The sequence below is a fragment of the Scleropages formosus genome, chromosome 15 (assembly GCF_900964775.1).
Source record: "Scleropages formosus chromosome 15, fSclFor1.1, whole genome shotgun sequence".
Taxonomy (NCBI): Eukaryota; Metazoa; Chordata; class Actinopteri; order Osteoglossiformes; family Osteoglossidae; genus Scleropages; species Scleropages formosus.
The window spans coordinates 26,639,662-26,659,632 of NC_041820.1; the positions used below are offsets into that span (position 1 = coordinate 26,639,662).

At 45.5% G+C, this 19,971-nt stretch overlaps 1 protein-coding gene across 2 annotated transcripts in view; it reads right to left on the bottom strand.

The window, feature by feature from the left end:
- Positions 1 to 19,971, bottom strand: part of eml5 (EMAP like 5) — an 85,527-nt gene that overhangs the window by 6,058 nt on the left and 59,498 nt on the right. The window contains exons 26-40 of one of the 2 annotated variants that reach the window (XM_018764073.2): positions 13,530 to 13,731; positions 13,303 to 13,429; positions 13,058 to 13,072; positions 12,032 to 12,040; positions 11,134 to 11,212; positions 9,562 to 9,691; positions 8,583 to 8,681; positions 8,051 to 8,071; positions 6,091 to 6,264; positions 4,830 to 5,038; positions 3,765 to 3,922; positions 2,029 to 2,143; positions 1,567 to 1,755; positions 1,161 to 1,333; positions 114 to 276 (exon numbers count right to left, since the gene is read on the bottom strand). In XM_018764073.2, the coding sequence (XP_018619589.2) occupies positions 114 to 276; positions 1,161 to 1,333; positions 1,567 to 1,755; positions 2,029 to 2,143; positions 3,765 to 3,922; positions 4,830 to 5,038; positions 6,091 to 6,264; positions 8,051 to 8,071; positions 8,583 to 8,681; positions 9,562 to 9,691; positions 11,134 to 11,212; positions 12,032 to 12,040; positions 13,058 to 13,072; positions 13,303 to 13,429; positions 13,530 to 13,731 (1,863 nt within the window). The remainder of the gene's footprint in view (positions 1 to 113; positions 277 to 1,160; positions 1,334 to 1,566; positions 1,756 to 2,028; positions 2,144 to 3,764; positions 3,923 to 4,829; positions 5,039 to 6,090; positions 6,265 to 8,050; positions 8,072 to 8,582; positions 8,682 to 9,561; positions 9,692 to 11,133; positions 11,213 to 12,031; positions 12,041 to 13,057; positions 13,073 to 13,302; positions 13,430 to 13,529; positions 13,732 to 19,971) is intronic. The other variant, XM_018764075.2, reaches the window with a different exon arrangement.

A 19,971-nucleotide genomic window follows, 5' to 3' on the forward strand; every position in this document is an offset into this window, starting at 1 on the left:
GGGGTGGTTCGTAACTGCGGGTTGTATGTAAGTCGGACGTTCGTAACCCGGGGACCGTCTGTATAACAGATTCTGTCCGTTTTCCCCCTTCACAGATGTCTATGCAACCGCACCTGGATGTAGCAGCTGTCGGCAGAGAAGTCCATCTGCAGGACAAAGCTGGGCACGTCCCTGCAGCAGTTGACGCGGTTGAGCGTCGGCCCCAGTGTGAGGTCGTAGAAATCCACCGCGTTCTCGCTGGAGCCCACTGCCAGGTACCGTGAGTCTGGGCTGAACCTTGGGAAGGAGGGTCAGACCGAAGTAACGGTGATCAGTGTGAGTCCCGCTGCGTTGTCGTACAGTAGCGTACACCAGTACTATTGGTAATGGGATACACTGGAAAGGACTACCCACAAGTCGAAGTCAAAAGCTTGATTTTAAAATTAGAATTTAAAAACAAGTTTTTTTTTTTTCTATTTTTTTTGTTGATTTTATCAAGATTTTTTTCAAACGCATGTTCTCGGGACATGCGAATCTGAGTGAAAAAGCAGCAGTTATTATGGTCACCCAGATGGGATCTTTCACGGGGACGACATAGACGCCAAAAGCAAGGTACGAAGTCACAACATTGTGTCCGATGACAACTTGGACAGACACAATTTTGAATCTTCTATCGTAGAAACTGTGTGTGGTGAATCCCGCAGTGTATTTCTCTTAAACACCGTTATCACTAGGGGTAAAACGACGAGAAAAAATTTGTTCGTGATTTTTCACTGATACGCATACAGCCACACTTCTGTCTACGGGAAGCAGTGGTTTTCACTTCCTAATTTCAGACGACTCACGAATTTCAGTCCTTGAGTCGTACAGATTAAAGTGCCAGTAGCAACATTTCTAAGAATGCAATATTTAGTATTACATCAGGATATTAGGAAACTCTTAACATTATAATAGTAAAATTCAGTTCATTTCAATTCCATGTCGAGGAAACGAAATTAATTTCAGTTTCAAAGTGCCAGTGGCCCCAGAGGACAGGTTTTCACGGAACAGCATATAGAATCCACATTACATGTTATACTTCTTCATTAATTTATTTAGTAGACGTTCTCTTCCGCGGTGAAATAGCCAGCGAGAGCAGTAAAGTTGAGTCCCGCTCCGAGAACTGGGGAGAGCTTCCTAACCTGATGTCCTGAATAGCAGACCGTCGGTCTCTCTTCTTGCCCCAGATCTTGAGCGAGGTCACCAGCAGAATGATGAACTCGCCGTTCTTCATGCCGATGGCCACCATGTCACCCTCAGGGCTGTAGCAGACTGTGCGGGCAGGGTGTCCCAGGTTTACCTTGTTCAGCATCTTCTGTTTTGCGGAACGGAACACAACATCCGTGTGCGATACTGGCACAAATGGGACACGTCTGAAGTGTCCCGTTAAGAGAAACATGATATTTAAGACAAAAGTGAAATGAAATATGTAGAAACACTGGTGTACCAACGTGCTTAGTCATCTATCTAGGCTGTATACGTTTTGACAACAATCACATACTGGTTTTCACTGTAATGATATTGAAGAGAACTGATGAGGATATAGACCTTCTCAGGGATGTCCCAGAGGCGCACTGTGCCATCCTCGGCAGCTGACAGAAACACATCGCGGGTGGGGTGTGTGCCCAGACCCCAGATTGGCCCGTCCATGTGTCCATTCACAAGGATGTTGCACGCGGCATTCTTCTCGCCTACCTCGATGATCTCGGCATTGCGAGTGCCCACCAGGATCTTACCCTGAAGTTCCAGTGAACCAAGGCACATGAAAGACAGCATTCATGTTAGCGTTGCTGAATACGCCATCAATTTTCCATCTCGCAAAGTCCCAGAACCTGCTGAGTTTGGGTTTGAATGGAATTTGGATGAGAAGCATGTCTGAGAGTGTCTATCAAACATTGACTTGTAGGGTAAAAGCAGGCGCTATGTTTTGGCTGAGCTTCTTTCGGTATCTCATCGAGGGTATCATGACCACAGTGAAGCAAAGGACAGACTCGGCTGAGTTTAATTTACCTTTCCCCTGCATACGGAGCGCACGCAGTCAATGATCTGCCCCGTCTCCAGGCGAAAGGCCCGGCAGCGCTTCAGTTCCTGGTCCCACAATTTCAAGGCACCCCCCTCCTTGGACCTGGAAGCATAAACCACAGATTTTGGCACTGATACAGTATCTCTGAGTCAGCATTTCAAACTAAACTTGAATCATCAGGTGTCACCTCAACGGAATGTGAAGACTTAGAGCAGGTTACAGGTTACAATACGGGCTTTCCTCATGTAACAAACGCTCATGTGAGAATTTGAACTTATGAGCAGATGCAATTCGTACCCTAAAATTTTCACAGTGAACTATGGACTCCCACTTATGAAAAACAAGAGCAGAAATTTTGGTAGAAAACATGAGCTCTGGTGACACCGAGCATCACACAAGGTGAGCAGCCTCCCACGCCTGTGGCTTTTTCCACACATCCCGGTTGTCTCTCAGCTGCGTGAACAAGCGAAAGCATCGCTTAGAAATCATGTGACTTTTAATAAGCGTATAAAAGCAACATCCGTCATAATAATGAGCCCTAAAGTTTTAAAGAAAGGGTTAAAAGTCGAAAGGTTAAAGTCTTCCACATTAGTTTGAAACGTGAAGTGACAAAGCATTTAGAATACTCTTGGAAGGCACTATCGCTATAAACCACTTTGTGTGTGGGATGTGATATACTGCTCTTATATCACAAAAGACACTTTTCGAAAAGGAGCAGAGAAGGGTTACCGGTGTTATGAGTGATTATAATAACTGCATTACAAGAATCACCTTGTTAGGTAGTGTTCCAACAATAATATTCACGATAATAATCGTTATTTTAGTATATATTGCATTTTAAAAGCAGCTTCTGTGAGCACTGTGCATTAAAGAATACAGATGTATCGGTTGCTCCTCTGAAAAGCAATTTACAATAAATGTAAACATTTAAAAATAGCAACAATAACATAATCCATCCATTATTAATAACTGCTTCTCCAGTGCAAGGTTGCAGCGGTCCATATCCTATCATGGAAATACAGGACGTGAGGCAGTGCACAGCCTGGATTGTACACCAATCCATCCCTGGGCAGTCATATCTACACTCTGTCATTCACACTTATACATGGATATAGGATAATTTAGAATTGCCAGCAGGGGACAGGAGATGGTAAAAAAGCAGTTCTCAAATGTGTTCCATGTAAGCGATATTGAACGTATGGGTCTTAAGCCAGGATTTAACGGTATCCAGAGCAGGTCCGATATTCTGCACTTTGGTGTCAATTAGATTTTCTCTGTCTTTCCAAGGCAGGAATGTTATGTGTTTGATGAAAATGTGCTTTGGGAATTCATCGCATGTTTTATGAGCAGATTTTCAGCTTATGCATGGGTTGCCCACATTTTAATGTGACATTTTAGCATGTCCATAATAAGTGAGGTGCATATTCCCTCCAATGTTTCAACAAGCCTGTTTTCTACCTCACAGCATTTGTGTATAACTCCAGTGTGTACTATTGATAGTGTCTTTGGTCCCCAAAATACCCAACAAAGTGTTGCACACCAGCCCATGACAGGAAAAATAAAATGTTTACATTTTAAATTGAATGTGTCCCCTGGATTGTACAGTGATACTGAAAACATATCAAATTAAAAATTAGTAATGAATGGAAAGATATTCAGATATTTCTGCATTATCCCTCTACAGTTCCAAAGGAAAAGAAATGAAAGGTCATGAAATACTCACGGCCTCTCCTTCCCTCCGGTGACGATGAGCCCATCCCTCAGAGTAGTGTACATGGTGAACACGGGGCCTGTGTGGGCTTTAGCCACGATTCGCACTAGAATGTGTTCTTTCCACACAAACACATCCCCACTTATGGTACCTGTAAATGTCAAGTTATTCTGAAAAGAAAACAGACCTGCACTAATCTAGTGACCTACAAGAGAACAGAAGAGCATTGCACACAAATGCATTCATCACAGAAATTTTGCGCAATTGGGTGGGGGTATCGGGGGTATCGGGGGTCACTTTGCTGGTGGATCACGTCTACTAGAGCAGACAAACTCTGAAAAACCAGCAGCCTGCTTGGTTTTCTTCAAGACATGACCTCACCATGTCAACTCAGATACTCCCTTCCCTCTTTTTGAGGTATCCGCTGATGGGTTTTGCCTCTTGTCATTCAAAATGCATAATTATACTCTCTACACATGCATATGTATAATGCACCATGACCTCAAAGTGTCCCAAGGTACATGAAACGAAACGCTGAGACAAAGCTGCAATTAACCCATTTTTCAGAACAGAATCTCAAAATCTTGATGTACATTTACATGATTAAAGCTATATTTGCCCAAGAATTGTCAAAAATTAGTTTACATTTGCACTGGATCCCTATTCATTTAACAAGCGAAAGGAAATCATAATTACACACACACACAGAGTCCAAAACCGCTCGTCCCAAGCGGGGTCGCGGTGAGCTAGAGCCTAACCCGGCAACACGGGGTGCAAGGGGACACAACCAGGATGGGATGCCAGTCCGTTGCAAGGCACCCCAAGGGGGACTCGAACCCCAAACCCACCGGAGAGCAGGACCCCATCAAGCCCGCTGCGTCACCGCAGTCCCCATAAATCACAGTTAGACTTTTTGTTTTAATATGAGATGATATTTTTCAGCTGTATTTTATTGATATACGCTCAAATAAAATTTAATGCCTACATTGGGCTGGTGAAGTGTCAGACCTTGTTGGCACACATTTCAGTGACCCGATGCAAAAAACCCACGTCGGTGGGGCAGCGTGTGAAACTTACAGCTCCAAAAGCCACAGAGAGCATGGTCTGCATGCGGGAATCCTCGATGGAGCTCAGTACCCCTTTCTTGCTGAGCAGGGCCCGGCCCGCAAGGCTCCAGAACCGCACGTGCTTGATCCCCACTGACACAAACTGTGTGTCTGAGTCGGGTCGGAACTCCGCCACAAAGATGCGCTGCGTGTGGCCGGCGTGGCTCGCCACCTTGGCACCTGGGGGGGCAGAGTTAAGGTTCAGCCACAGTCGTGATGCTCTCCTCAACAGACAAACCCTGCACCCTGGTGTCACCATTGATGTTATCACCGGGTCATACAGTCAGCTCTAGAATTATCGGCACCCTTCATAAAAACGAGCAAAAATAATTTTTTTAATTAATTTTAATCATAGGGGCAGCAATAATCTTTAAACCTATGCTTTGGAGAAAAAAATTGCAATACTCCAGAGAGCTGTTTCTGTTTAAAAAACATTGTGTTAAAATAAAAGTACACGGCTTCCCCACTTGTTCACGACCGAAAAATCACAGATCGCATGTGTTTTTCATTTTGTATGTTAATTTTGGCTGAATGTACATTTTCTGTTGTCAAACTGTCAAACTAATTGATTTATTCCATTCATGGATTTACAGATAAAGGGTGACACATTTCAACTTAAGCCTAGTTCTTCAAAACAGGAAGATGAGTCTACATTACTGAAAATATTCCTCGTGTGTCATAGGTGAAACTATGAGGAATCGTCTATAAAAACAGCAAACAAAAATTATCCTGAATGTTGAAGGACAAGAAGAAGGCTGATGTCAGAACATATTTGTTCAGATAAACACAGGCTCTGAATGCACCACTGTATATTCTTGCAGTTTTGTTTATTCTGATTTTGAAGATACTTTACAGTCGCAGACCACGCTAATTTTCGCAAACGTGAAAAGTACAATATGAAAGAAAGAATGAAATCTAGGAAGAGAGTTTTGTAACTTGTATAGCATAGTTACTATACTTTAGTACAGTTTTGTAACTGTATACTGTGACGTACGAAAGGCAGACATCATGTTGGGCGTCTGTAGGTGTGTATTTTTATCCCATCTAAGCACCAACACAATGGTTTTTCAGTTTGACTCTCAGCAAAGGTTGTGTAACATCAAAATAATATTTGTACTCAAATAAGCCTTTAGGTCTGTTTCAAAGTTTCCCCTTAAGTTCAGCATTCGTTCTCTTTGGTCTCGGTTTAGTAGGTACGGCTTGAATGGTCACGGGTGGCAGTGTGCAAATACCTTCCTGCCACTTCCAGACGGTGATGGTATGCTCAGGGTCTAGTCCCACAGATAGCAGCAGCTTCCCGGTGGCACTGAAGCTTACGGAGCAAATCCCGCGTGAGTGGTAGCAGCGCAACACTGACAGGGTTTGCTTGTTCATGGCGTCCCACACGTGGATGGACGGGGAGGTGGCTGCAGGGAGGAGACACACTGTCAATTACTGCTGATGACCAGTCTCACCTTAGACGTGTAAAACAAAGGATGGGCAATGTGTCTTATGTCTTTTCTATAAATTTACACCGGTACCTCATGTTACCAACATTCACATTAATGAACATTATGAATTTTTGAAGATACGAACACTGTCCAGTATTTTTATCTTTAACTGAAACTTCTTCATGGTTGTTTTTTCTGAAATTTTTGTCTGTTTTGACGCAAAAACAATGGAGAACCACTTCTGTTTCCTCCCTTGACTTGGAAACCGCATGAGAGGTCAGTATGAATTGAACAACACTCAATGGCATATCCATAAATACATGCATCCATGGCACAAAAGTGACCTTGCATTTCCGCTGATTGCCATTAGTTGGCAGCAAAATGCACTCATAAGATATAAGACTACCGAGCTGCTTTGATTCCATGTACATCTTTTGTTTACCATGTTTACAGCTCCTACCTGGAGTTCCTGGTCAATAACAAGATGAAGATGTTGATGGGATGAATCGGTCAATAATCTTCACTGAATAGTAGTTTGTGGAGAAAATGTACTTTAATTTTCAGGCATTTTGTAGCTTTAAGTCAAGAAATGCAGCTCAGAGTTATTATAAATGTTAATCAGATGAGTCTTATAATGTATTTTCTATTTTGAGTTGCGTGGTGGCACAGAAGGTTTGGCTAGGGCCCGCTCTCTGGCGGGTCTGGGGTTCGAGTCCCACTTTGTGCCTTCCGACGGACTGGTGTCCTGTCTTGGGTGTGTCGCCTTGCACCCAGTGTTGCCGGGTTAGGCTCCGGTTCGCTGCGACCCTGCTTGGGATGAGCGGTTTTCAGACAATGCGTGTTTGTGTGTGAAAGGTATTTGCCAAAGTCTACCTGTAAACAAATTGAGGGACATTATTTTATGAAACTTTTATTGATTGTGTGGATGATGAAACTGAAAGCGGCCCATAGCCGATCAAAACTGGACATGTTAATGTGATGCATTTTATTGCCATCACGTCACAGCATGTATCCTTTCTCACACCTTCTTCTGGGACAGGCTGTAGGCATCGTGACCCTGCACTGAAAAAAAACCTGTTTTTAACAACGGATGGAAGTGCTTACGGAATATTTTTTATTTATTAAAGCTTTCGGGTTTTTACAGAACTCAATCTGTTAAAAAGTAGACGGGCTTATATTCGGATTTCATGGATTGCTACATGGTAAAAGCAAATTCCTTGTTACAACCAAATGGAGTTACAGACAGACCCATTCCCAGTTGTGTTTGCAACTTGAGGATCCAATATACTTGTATATCGGTTCATCTTTTAATATGTGTGTTGCAGCATTTTTGTTTGTACAAACCTTGGATGCTGGAGAAAATCCCAACAATGAACCTGTGTGTGGAATGTACATTTTTACACTTCTTCTATTTGTAGGTTTGCTGGGATGAAAATTGCAGATTCAAGCAAGAAGCAAGCTTATGTGAAGCGCAACCCTGCACTAAACATTAGCTCCACTGGGGGACAGTGATCTGCTGCAACTCGTGCCAGGTTCAAACCAGTGCCACAACCAGCTCCGGTACCCACGCTAGGGATGGGACTGACGCCCTGGGGGAAGCCTACGGCAGCTTCCTCGTTTTGGATGGGACAAGACCCACATTCACTCTGGACGCCTGCAGAGCAGAGGGGGGCATGTGCTCTATCTGGCCGAGCACAGTGGAAACAGGCATGATCAGAATGCCCTCCCTTTTCACAGGCTTCATTACTGAAAGCTCCCTTACCTGACATGTCACCAGAATCACCTGCAAATAACAAAAACAGCAGTGAGTCGTCTCGCAATGAACGAATCGTCAAAGTCTCTTCTTTGTGCCGCACTAACTGGACAACAGAGCTTAACTGTGGCTCTTAGGTCCCGCAGCAGGGCTCACCGAGAGGGATGGGACATGGCCGCAGTGCTTTAGCATGTATCCAGAGCGCTTAAGGAAGCAGCACTTGTTTGAACTGAGGACGCGGCTGTACGATGCGGCTCGGATGTAATTCGCTGCAGGCCATTGCTTGCGGAAGCGAAGGCTGTGCATGACAGCGGCCCTATGGTGCTTTAAACGTAGCACGGCGGCAGGGGTTGGATGGAAGAGCTTCCAGGTTAGGGAACACCCAAACATGGAGATGGGGTTGGGGGTAATGCAGGTTTTTGGCAGAAGGTGGACATGCAGCACACTGAGTTAATGAGCTCCCCCTGGCTCCCCATCACTGAGCATGCAGCTGGGCAAAGGGGCAGCCACTCTTAGGTAGGGGAACCCCTCACAAACATACCTACTTGGCCAGTTGCCACCACGTTGGGAAACTTGGGATGCTGGTTAATGGTCAGGCACAGGATGTCGTCGCTGTGTTCCAGGTAAAAGCTCTGGCAGGCTGGAAACACACAGCCACAGCCATTGAGCTGTAATACAGCACGTCGCCAAATACAAGCATCATCGCAGCACTGCTACTGAAAGAGCCTCTTCCATATATTTCCACCGGTAAACATTCACTTGCGTATGTTCCTGGGCTATTTCTCTTCTTAATGACCGGTTAATAACATTGAGTTTGGCAATAACGTCACTGTGAGTTACATTGCTTTGTGCAGCAGGAATATGTCCATGTGTATCTACTTTAACCAGCAAAGACAGCCAAGAAATATATAATATAATATAATATAATATAATATAATATACACACACACACACACACACACACATTTTCTGAACCGCTTGTCCCTAATATAATACAATATAATATAAGATAATATAATAATACAACTGTGGGTATCCTCTAGATGTTATAGTTTCCTCCCAGAGATGTATGTTTCATCTGAGTTTGTGACTCTAAATCACCAGAAGCGTGCATAAGCACGACTGTGTAAGTGCATCCTGTATGGGGTGTATCATGCCTACAGTACCATGTCGTACTTCCAGGATAGGCTCTGGAGCCTGCCTTAGGGTAAGTGGCTATTGAGAGAGAATGAGTGATAATATAATATTCCTGTTAAACCGATATTTTCATAAATGTGCAAAAGTTAGGAGGAAATATATAACAGATATTTAACAGAGAGTGTATAACACCAGCTTTTATCCTTGGTCAGTCGTAATCACTGCTAATGATTACAAGGGTACCTTGCATAGTTGTACAGGTTTCTAATATATAGCAGAACATATACAGATCTGCATGGATTCTCATTGAGAACAACAGCACAAGCTCAGGAAAAGAGCTACTTGGGTCATGTTTGTCTGCTTGGTTCAGTTCAGCCGCTGACCTGTTGTAAGGTTGAGGACAATGCCGACCGAGGCCGCGTGGTAGATGATGTCTGCTCCATCGTTCAAGTAGTGGACATTATTACGGCAGTCGTTGCCACGGTAGCCAAACACCAACTCCAGCACCAAGTCCTGTGGAAGAGACATGGCGGAAGGACGAGTGACAGAGCGACGGTCACGAAGCTGTGGTGACGTCAGTGGGAAGCAGGGCCCGCACTGCAATCATCCCTGAGATTTAATTGGGGGGCAAATTAGCTGCAGGCTGCTGTGATCCTGCTGTCTCCCAAAATAGCATGGCACACAATCGGGCTCCTTCTTCCCCTAATGCTGATAACGAAACAACCCAGAGCCAGTTACAAATGTATATCCACCAGCTCATAAAAACACGGCTACTGATTTACGTAACAGCTTTTTGCAGCCCGAAACATGCACCGATCATTGAGACTGCCTAGCTTCGTAATTATTTATTGACATGTGTGCCTGAACACTTTAATAGGTGAAACATCTGTTTATCTGAAACGTGCCTCCTCAGGAGCTACGTTTCTGAAGTTATCGCAGGGGTATGGTCTCAAGAGGTGGTGCATGTGAGGACAGTGTTTCTATATTTGAAAACGCTGTAGTAATACATACAGTGCTGCTTGAAAGTATGTGAACCCTACAGGGATTATTCTTGTCATTATTCTTCTATAAAACACTAAAAAAAAACTTATAAGATCTGAATGTTGAATCTATAATCCAGATAAATGACAACAACTTACATACCTGATGCTACTTACTTGCATTTATTCGGCAGACACTTCTCTCCAAAGTGACTTCCAATGAAATCTATGTAGTGTCATCAACCCACACACCTTATTCACCAGGGTGACTTACACTGCTAGATACACTACTTACACTGGGTCACTCATCCATACATCAGTGGAACACACACACTCTTTCTCTCTCACTCACACACTATGGGGGAACCTCAACAGCATGTCTTTGGATGGTGGGAGGAAACCAGAGCACCCAGAGGATAAATGTAAACTCCGCACAGACTGAGCAGGGATCAAACCCGTGTTCTCTCACACCACCCAGGCACTGCAAGAGAGCACCGCTACTCGCTGTGCCACTGTGCCACCACATCATACTTACCCATTTGGTTTAACCAACACAACTTGGGCTCCACTTATTTTTGCACCTGCACTACTTGTGTGTTTCAAGTTTATTGTCATAGATACTACACACATGATTTTGTCTAAAGCGACATATGAATTGGTCTTTACACACCCATTGTGTCAGATGACAAACACTGATTCTTATTAAATAACCATTTCGTGGTAAAATTAAGGGACGCAAAGGCTTCATATATTTTCAAGCAGCACTGTATGTACGTATATGATATATTGTAACAACCTGCGTTACTGAGGAGTGTCATCTTCCAGCAGGATAAGATGTTTAGGGTAATTAGTTGGGAATTGTGGGAAAAATATAAAATAGTTGTCCAACCGTTATGGGGTGTGACAGGAGGCGGAATGTTAAGAAAAGCTTGAATTATTTGGGTTTCATTAATGTTTCCAGGCTACCACCCTCACCTCTATGGGCTTCTTCTTCTTGCCCACATTGTTAGTTTGTAGTTTCTCTGGCTGGGGCAGAGCTCTGCTTACTGGTGGTCTGAAACAGAGAATAAGGACAGCAGATATGTCACCCAAAGCACCAGACTACACCCTCGGGTTCAATCTCACATCCTCCTGCAGGTCTCCCTTGTCCACAGCCTGTTCAAGTGACACCACCCCTTACTTTATCCAGGAAACATGACAGCAATTCAGTGCATCAGTCATGATCACTTCCACCCACTTCCCCCTCCAGCATGTCATTATTGCTCCCACTAAGCCTAAAGAAACAACACTTCTACCCCAGAATGCTCTGCAACTGCACAATCGCTGAACTGACGTATTCTTTTTACATGAATTATTTACACCATACACAAGCCCTCTCTTAAATATTGCACAGCACCTCTTGGATTAAAAGGCATTGCACTGAAAACTATTTTTAAAGAAAAGAACCCCGGATCCAGCAAAGATGAAAATAAAATGTACAGAGAGGCAGTATATTAATTATATAATGTTTACCAGAAGGAAATGTTTCAGACTATAACTAGATATAGGTGTAAAGTGATCATTTAATGCTAGTCATCCAGCATTCATCACTTCTACCTAACTTCTATCTTGGCAATTTCATTTCCTCACCGAATCAGTCTTTCTCAAAAAATCACAACTCATTACATTGTGTCATTTACCATGTGCTCCCGATTCAAAAACCAACTGGAGTTTGGGCACACATACTAGAAGAGCTTGCATTATCATGCCTTAATATCTGTTTTTTTGAGAAAGAGCTCTAGGATTAGATGCTACAGCAAGAACCAGTGGTTTGTCATGACTCAGAGTAAAAGTCAGGGGGAAGAATATAGATGAAGAGTAGCATGGAGCTTACCTGGACCCTCTTCATGCCAGCAGGTAGAAGAAAGACAGTAGGATTAGAAAAGGCTTCAACTCTCAGCACATCACAACACAGCACTGTTTTCACCGAGGACCCAGAACAAAGTATGTACAACAACCAGGGCCGTTACTATGAAAAGTGTCTTCCTGCCGCTAATCCCCAAACAAACTGACAGCATCCTTCCCATCCTCACAAATATAGCTTAAAAATAGCGTTGTCACATGACTGCATTACTGGTTAAAGACAAGAAAAGCAATCAGACAGAAGTAGCATTTGCACAGTTATTCATTCAGCAGAGGTTTTTCTCCAAAGTGACTTCCAATGAACTCACACACCTAGATACACTACTTACAATGGGTCATTCATCCATATATGAGTGGAACACTCTCTCTCTCTCTCTCTCTCTCTGTCACTCACTCACTATGGGTGAACCTGGATAGCATGTCTTTGGACTGTGGGAGGAAACCAGAGCACCCAGAGGAAACCCATGCAGACAACATACAATCTCCAGACAGGCTGAGTGGAGCTTGAACCCAGGTCCTCTTGCACCACCCAGCTGATGTGAAACAACAGCACTACTCGCTGTACCACCGTGATCACCCTTCAAGATATATAGTGTAAAACTGTGCAAATAGTTGCCTTTACGTTTGCAAAGAAAGAGGAGTAGGAAAAAAAACTACATACACAGAGCACATATGTATATCGCAAGATGACTGCTGAGACCATAAGACTGAAAAATAATTTTCTTGGACTTAATCACTGTTTTACTGTTGTGCCTGGGAGCAGTTGAGCTGATGTGCAGGACAGCTTGGCCCAAACATTTAATTACACATTAGAAGCAGTAATCAATCTTCTCTTGTTGTACACAGTACATTTGTTTTTGTTTGTTTCTGCCCCGCTTTATAAGGGATTTGTCATGCATAACTGAAGCCAACCAAAGATTTACATGGTTCATTTACCGAAGGCAATTATTAAGCTCTGTTGTACATATTTAACTTGTAGTACCATATATTATCTTACCTTACCACTCCCTGCCTTTATGCGGCAGCAGAGGAGGTTACACGGAGAATCGGAGAAGAGACGAGACAGACGAGTAAAGACAAGACAGAGAAAAATAAGTAGGTATCGAAAAGGGCGCTGCAACAGAAGGATGTCTCTGTGAACAAGGATTTGTGAAGAAAGCGTGATCGATCAGACAAGTTGTTCAATGAACCAAGTACAGCAGGCGTAGCGTTCGGACTGGTTCGTGTAGTGAGGACGGGTACCTCTCGTCCACAGACGGCTCTTTCTGCTGCAGGTGGGGTTTGACTCCACACATCTGCCGCAGGTTGGTGGATAAGGCCTTGATGGTGTAGTTGATCTCGTTTTCTCTCGTCACGTCACTGTCATAACCTGGAATGGAGGACACAAATGTCTGGACAAGTCTCTAAAGGTCTTAAAAAAGCGATCACTGCACGCGTATATGTCCGTCTGTCGCCCATGCATCCCTCACCCCCATCATCCTCGCTTTCGATGTCTGACTCTTCGCTGTCGCCCTGTCGAGTCTCCCTGTGACCATCACATTCGTGGCTCCAGATCATCAGGCAGGTGTCCCCGCCGCCCACGGTCACCAGCAGGGTGTCGTCATGCGTCCATCGCACGTTGGTCACGTGCGTGCTGTGGGCCACGTAGCGCTTGAACTTGGCATACTTCCCCTGACATGGTGAGAGCATAGTCAGGTCCCTGGCAAAGTAGAGAGCTTCTAGCAGAGAACTGCAAGGAACCTCTAGAAAGGATCAACAAACTGCACCTTACACTTACATTAACTTACTTATCTGATGTTTGTCTCCAGACCAGATTACGCTGTTTATCTGACAACAGCGATTCGCTTGTTAATACAGATGGATAATTTTTACTGGAGCTATTGAGGGCAAACACTTCGAGCTAGGGTATTACACAAAGAGGCAGGACTGAACTTGCAACCTCAACGTCCAAACTCAGCAGCTTCTTTGAAGTCAGCATTGTGCATGTCTGTAGGAAGGAAACCGTGTAATTTTTTTGCCTTTTGCTTTCCAGGTTCCTGGTCATTTCAGCCTTTAATCTCACATGGAATTGTTTTTTTTTAACTTAAATAAGTTTTGCACAATAAGCTACTTACAATTACAGGCATCCCTGTGTTTATAAACACTTGATATTTTTGGTATATCAGCTCTTGACTTTTGATACCTACTTTTTGATTTCTGAAAAAAAAAAAATCAGTATAACAAATTTTATCCAAATCGTGTCAAAAAAGTTATGCGTCATATAAGCACAGCTGCAGTGCAGTAATGTACTGTAGTTGGCACTATTGTATCATCAGCTGTTTCCTGCTGGTTTCCTGTCTTGTGTATGCTTTAGTTTAATGAGTTTGTGCAGTAGCAGTGCAAGAAAGACTGCCAAGCCTCCTCCCTCCTCCAGCCACCACACAAATCACAATCAACTGTTCTTCACTTCACACAGTGAGAGCAGAAAGAATTCGCTACAGTAAAGTTCTTTGTTTATTTAATTTTATTTTAATAAATTTATGTCTGCATTTGTTGTTCTAACATAAATATCATTGCTGAATGTTCACTGGGGCACGGTGGCGCAGCGGGCTTGGCTGTGTCCTGCTCTCTGGTGGGTCTCGGGGTGGAGTCCTGCCCGGGGTGCCCTGTGATGGACTGGCGTCCCATCCTGGGTGTGTCCCCTCCCCCTCCAGCCTTGCGCTCTATGTTGCCGGGTTGGTCTCCGGCTTGCCGCGATCCCGCTCAGGACAAGTGGTTTCAGACTCTGTGTGTGTGTATGTGTGTGTGTGTGAATGTTCATTGTAGTATACCGGATATAAAGAAAACAATGTTTTCTAAACACACTGCCTACAAACAGACATTAATGACCTTATTAAGTGTTTAGTCACAAAATGTGTTTAGTCACAACATTGGAGAAGGGTGTCTGCGAAATGAATAAATACAGTGAATGTAAATGTAAGTGTTTTATTTCATGTTGAAGTCATGGTGTCACAGTACCTGAGCCAGGAGACAAGTGGTAGGATCTAAGTGCGGGATCATGGATCGTGAATCAAAGGGGCAAAGACGGGAATTGTGCTCGGGGTCAGGCGTGCGTCAAGCAACCAAGGAGCAAACGTTATCCTTGAGGTATCCTTGTTCGTTGTGAAAATTCAGAGCTGTAGTTAAAATTGAGGGTGTTTGGAGCTGAGGCAAGGAGGGTGAAGTGGTAGGAAACGCAGGACGAGGAGTAGAAGCAATCAGGTTGCGAATGCAGAGGGGACGGTTGTCTCATTGAGATTCCGCAACCTGAGAGCGGTGGTGTGGCCTCCTTTATTCTCGACCCTGCTGATTCAGATGTGTTCAGCTGTGCGTTCAGATCAGGTCCATGGTTATATAGGTGTTTTACAGTGGGTTAGTGACATTTGGCAAAATTAGTTTGGAGTTTTCAGATGGACTGGAAACGCATTATTATTATTGTTACCTTTTAAAATACAGACATGCATCACTTAACAACAGGGATACATTCTAAAAAATGTGTCGTTAGGCGGATTAGGGGGTGCGGTGGCGCAGTGGGTTGGACCACAGTCCTGCTGTCCGGTGGGTCTGGGGTTCAAGTCCCGCTTGGGGTGCCTTGCGACGGACTGGCGTCCTGTCCTGGGTGTGTTCCCTCCCCCTCTGGCCTTACGCCCCTGTGTTCCCGGGTAGGCTCCGGTTCCCTGTGACCCCGTATGGGACAAGCGGTTCTGAAAATGTGTGTGTGTGTGTGTGTGTCGTTAGGCGATTTCGTCATTGTGTGAACGTCATAGAGAGTACTAATACAAATGTAGATGGCATAGCCTCGATCATAGAGTGTTCTTATAAACACCTAGATGGTATAGCCTCGAACATAGAGTATACTTATACACACCTAGATGGTATAGCCTCGACCAGAGTGTATTTATACAAACCTAGATGGTATAGCCTCGATCATAGAGTGTACTTCAAGAAGAGCGTTTGCTAAATAAATAAATATAAATGCAAATAAATTTGGGGGGTGCGGTGGCGCAGTGGGTTGGACCGGGTCCTGCTCTCCAGTGGGTCTGGGGTGAGTCCCGCTTGGGGTGCCTTGCGGCGGACTGGCGTCCCGCCCTGGGTGTGTCCCCTCCCCCTCTGGCCTTACGCCCTGTGTTACCGGGTAGGCTCCGGTTCCCTGTGACCCCGTATGGGACAAGCGGTTCTGAAAGTGTGTGTGTGTGTGTGCGTAAATAAATTTAAATGTAAATGTAAACAACTCAGTCGCAATGCTGTGTTTTTGCTTAAATTCAGAGCCTGGATGCAATGTCTTTTATGGCCATGCACAGACCTCAACCAGCAGCAGCTGACTCCAATTAGGCACCTGTCTGCAATCAGAGCATTCAGCTATAAAATCTATCCCCAGCTCCTTCCCAGTGCAAAAACTCTTAAAGATAAATGTCTCTCCTAAGTCCATGATGCGTTCTCAGCACTTTAACAGTCATCCTCCATGTACCTCGCTCCTTGTTCCCTCGCCTGTCTCCTTGTCCCTGTCCCTATTCCTGTTTCCCATGGCATTGAACCTTGCGTTGCGTCATTGACCACATTTTCGGATTCTCTCCTCGGACCATGTTTACACCTTGGATTAAACCATGCTTGTCCCCAACTGAGAACATTGTCTTGTCCTGAGTATCTTTCTAATAAATTATCCTGTAATTGGGTCCACACCCTGTTCTCCGGTCTGCTCAGCACAAGAAAAGATTCTGCCTTTAAAATGGACCCAGCAGCAATTGAGAGAACAACCAATTCCACTCCCCAGTCAGCGTTCTCCCAAGCCGTCCCGACAACGGATTCCCGGGTGACCATGCCCCTACATGACGACGGTGATCCAGAACAATATCAGGGGTTTCTCCCGCAATGTGAGCTAGTCTTAGCCAGCCTGCCCCATGTGTATAACACAGAGGACAGCAAGATAACCTATCTGGTGTCCCTGCTAATGGGACCTGCGCTCCGATGAGCCACAGCCATCTGGAAGAAATGCACCTACCACCTGCAAGGGCTTTAAGAAACAGTTTGAGGCTGTTATTAACCATCCGGTTGCCGGAAGGATGGCCAGTGATCACCCAATGAAGATCCAGCAGGGCCACCGATCAGTTGTGGTATATGCCCAGGAGTTCCTCATGCTGGTTACTGAGAGTGAATGGAACCCCACGGTGCTCCTGGCCAGTTTCAGCACTGGGTTGAACCCTCAGATCCAAGCCACGCTCGCCTACCAGGGAGAGGACTGGACCTTGGACCACTTTGTGTAAAACGCGGTGCTGATTGACACCCTGACCCAGGATCAAACGCATCTGCCCAAGCAAGCTCTAGTGGTGTCTGGCCCGCCTGCTGGCCCCCAGAAACCCCTACGTGTTGGGCACAGACACTTGGCCCCTGATGAGATGCAGCACTGGCATCGGGAGGGGCTGTGCATATTTTGCAGCAGCCCCAAACACCTCTGATCCACCTGTCCTGTTCAGCTGGCTCCCAAAGACCTGCACCCTGGACAATGGGTAAGTGACCTCCCCAAGCCCATCAGTCAGCTTTTCGTGCCAGTAACTTTGTCTTGGGGGGGCGAACTGGGTATTCACAGAAGCCTTTGTAGACTTCAGGGCCACTAGCTGCTTTGTGAATATCACTTTTGCGGAGGCTCAGGGCATTCTCATCCGAAGGTGTGACGTTACGGATCAGCGTGCTTGATGGGCAACTGTTGGGGTCAGGGAAAGTAACAACACAGACCGAGCGGCTTTGTTTGCATGCCAGGGTTGGTCACAGGGAAGATATCTCCTTTTTTTTTATAAGATCGTTGGATAACCCTGTGATTTTGAGTTACATCTGGCTAGCCCAACATGACCCCATTTTTCATGGAGCACCAGGGAGCTGGTAGCCTGGCGACCGCAGTGCCCTGAGACCTGTTTATCCCTGCCATGCAAAATCACCTCCATAGACAGCCCAGATGCAGCCAAGCTCCCTGAGGTACCAGGAGAGTATCGAGACCTCATGGAGGTTATTAGCAAAAGCAGGGCATCTGCCCTGCCCCTGCACCAGCGGTGGGATTGTGTGATAGATTTCCTGCCAGGGACCTACCAAGATTTATCCGTTGTCTCTTTCAGAGTAGAAGGACATGGAAGAAAATGTAACAGAGGCCCTGGTCTCTGACATTATCTGCCCCTCAAGCTCACCAGCCTCAGCTGGGTTCTTCTTTATAGGCAAAAAGGATGGGGGATTGCATCCTTGTATTGATTACCGGGGTCTCAACAAGATCACTGTTAAATATCCACATCCCTTGCCCTTCATCACAGCAGCACTGGAGCAGGTCCATGGTGCACAGATATTCACCAAACTGAACCTGTGAAGCGCATACAATCTTATCCGAATAATAGAGGGGGACGAGTAAAAAACCGCATTCATCCCCCATTCATGTATTGGGGATTTGGTGAACAAATGTGTACTGATCTACCTAGATGACATTTTCATTTACTCCAATACCTGAAAGCAGCATGTTCAGCAGCTCCAGCTGGTGCTGCAGTGGTTGTTGGCCAATAGCCTGTTTATGAAAGGGGAGAAATGTCTTTTCCACCAGACATGGGTATCTTTCATCGGGTTCATCTTAAGGACCGATGGGGTTGCCACGGACCCTAAGAAGGTTCAAGCCATCTTAGATTGGCCCTGGCCAATCCTGTAAAAGGCTCTGTAACACTTCCTGGGGTTTGCCAATATCTATTGGCAGTCAATCCAGGGTTTTAGTTCCGTGGCTGCTCTCCTTATGTCCCTGTTATGGGGTAAAGGAACCCAGCTAGCCTGGTCCTCTGAGGCCATAGAAGCCTTCCGGATCCAGAAAGAGTGCTTCACCAGCACCCCGGTCCTGCAACATCTTGACCCCACTCTTCCTTTTGTCGTGGAAGCTGACCCCTCTTTAGTCAGAGTTGGGGCAGTGCTGTCCCAATGACAAGGAACGCCCCCCCCACTCGAAACTTTTCCCCTGTGCTTATTTTTCACGTAAACTGTCGCCCACAGAGCATAGGTATGATATAGGCAACCGGAAACTCCTAGCAATCAAACTGGCCCTAGTACAATTGCGGCATTAGCTGGAGGGGGCCACTCATCCATTCCTGGTGCTCACCGACCATAAGGACTTAGAATACTTGAGGACAGACTACCGACTTAACCTGCGCCAAGCCTGCTGGGAACTGCTTTTGACCTGATTCAAGTTCACAGTGTTGTTCCTGCCTGGGTCTAAGAACACAAAGGTGGACACTTTATCCAGGATCTGCGACAAAGTTGTAAACACAGCGCCTCCCAAACAAGATTTGCCAACCACCTGCTTTGTCGCCCCTGTCCTGTGGCAGTTACTGCAGGACCTCCAGATGGCCCAGCAGGGGGAACCAGCCTACAAGCTGCCTGGGAAAGAATACATCCTTGCACTGTTGAGGGCACCGTTGCTACTGTGGGTGCATGACTCACCATCTGCAGGGCACCCAGGCAGCCACCAAACCCTTTCCCTGGTGCAAGGTAGGTTCTGGTGGCCTTCCATCTGGGAGGACGTACAAGAATATGTGGAAGCCTGCAGTGTTTGTGCCCAAGCAAAGACCTTGAACCAGAAGCCTGCCACGTTGTTGGAATCACTCCTGGTGCCCTCCAGGCCATGGTCCCACGTGGCGGTGAACTTTCTGACCGAGATGCCCTGTTTCGAAGGTAACACCGTCATCTTGTTCTTGACTGACCGCTTTTCGAAGGCATGCCGCCTAGTCCTTTTGCTGTGACTCCCTACGGTGCTGGTAATGAGCAAAACCTTGTTCCACCAAGTCTTTCGCCTCTATGGTCTGCCAGAGGACATAGTGTCTGACCAGGGCCCCCAGTTCTTGTCCAGAGTGTGGAAGGCCTTTTGGTGCAAGCTGGGTG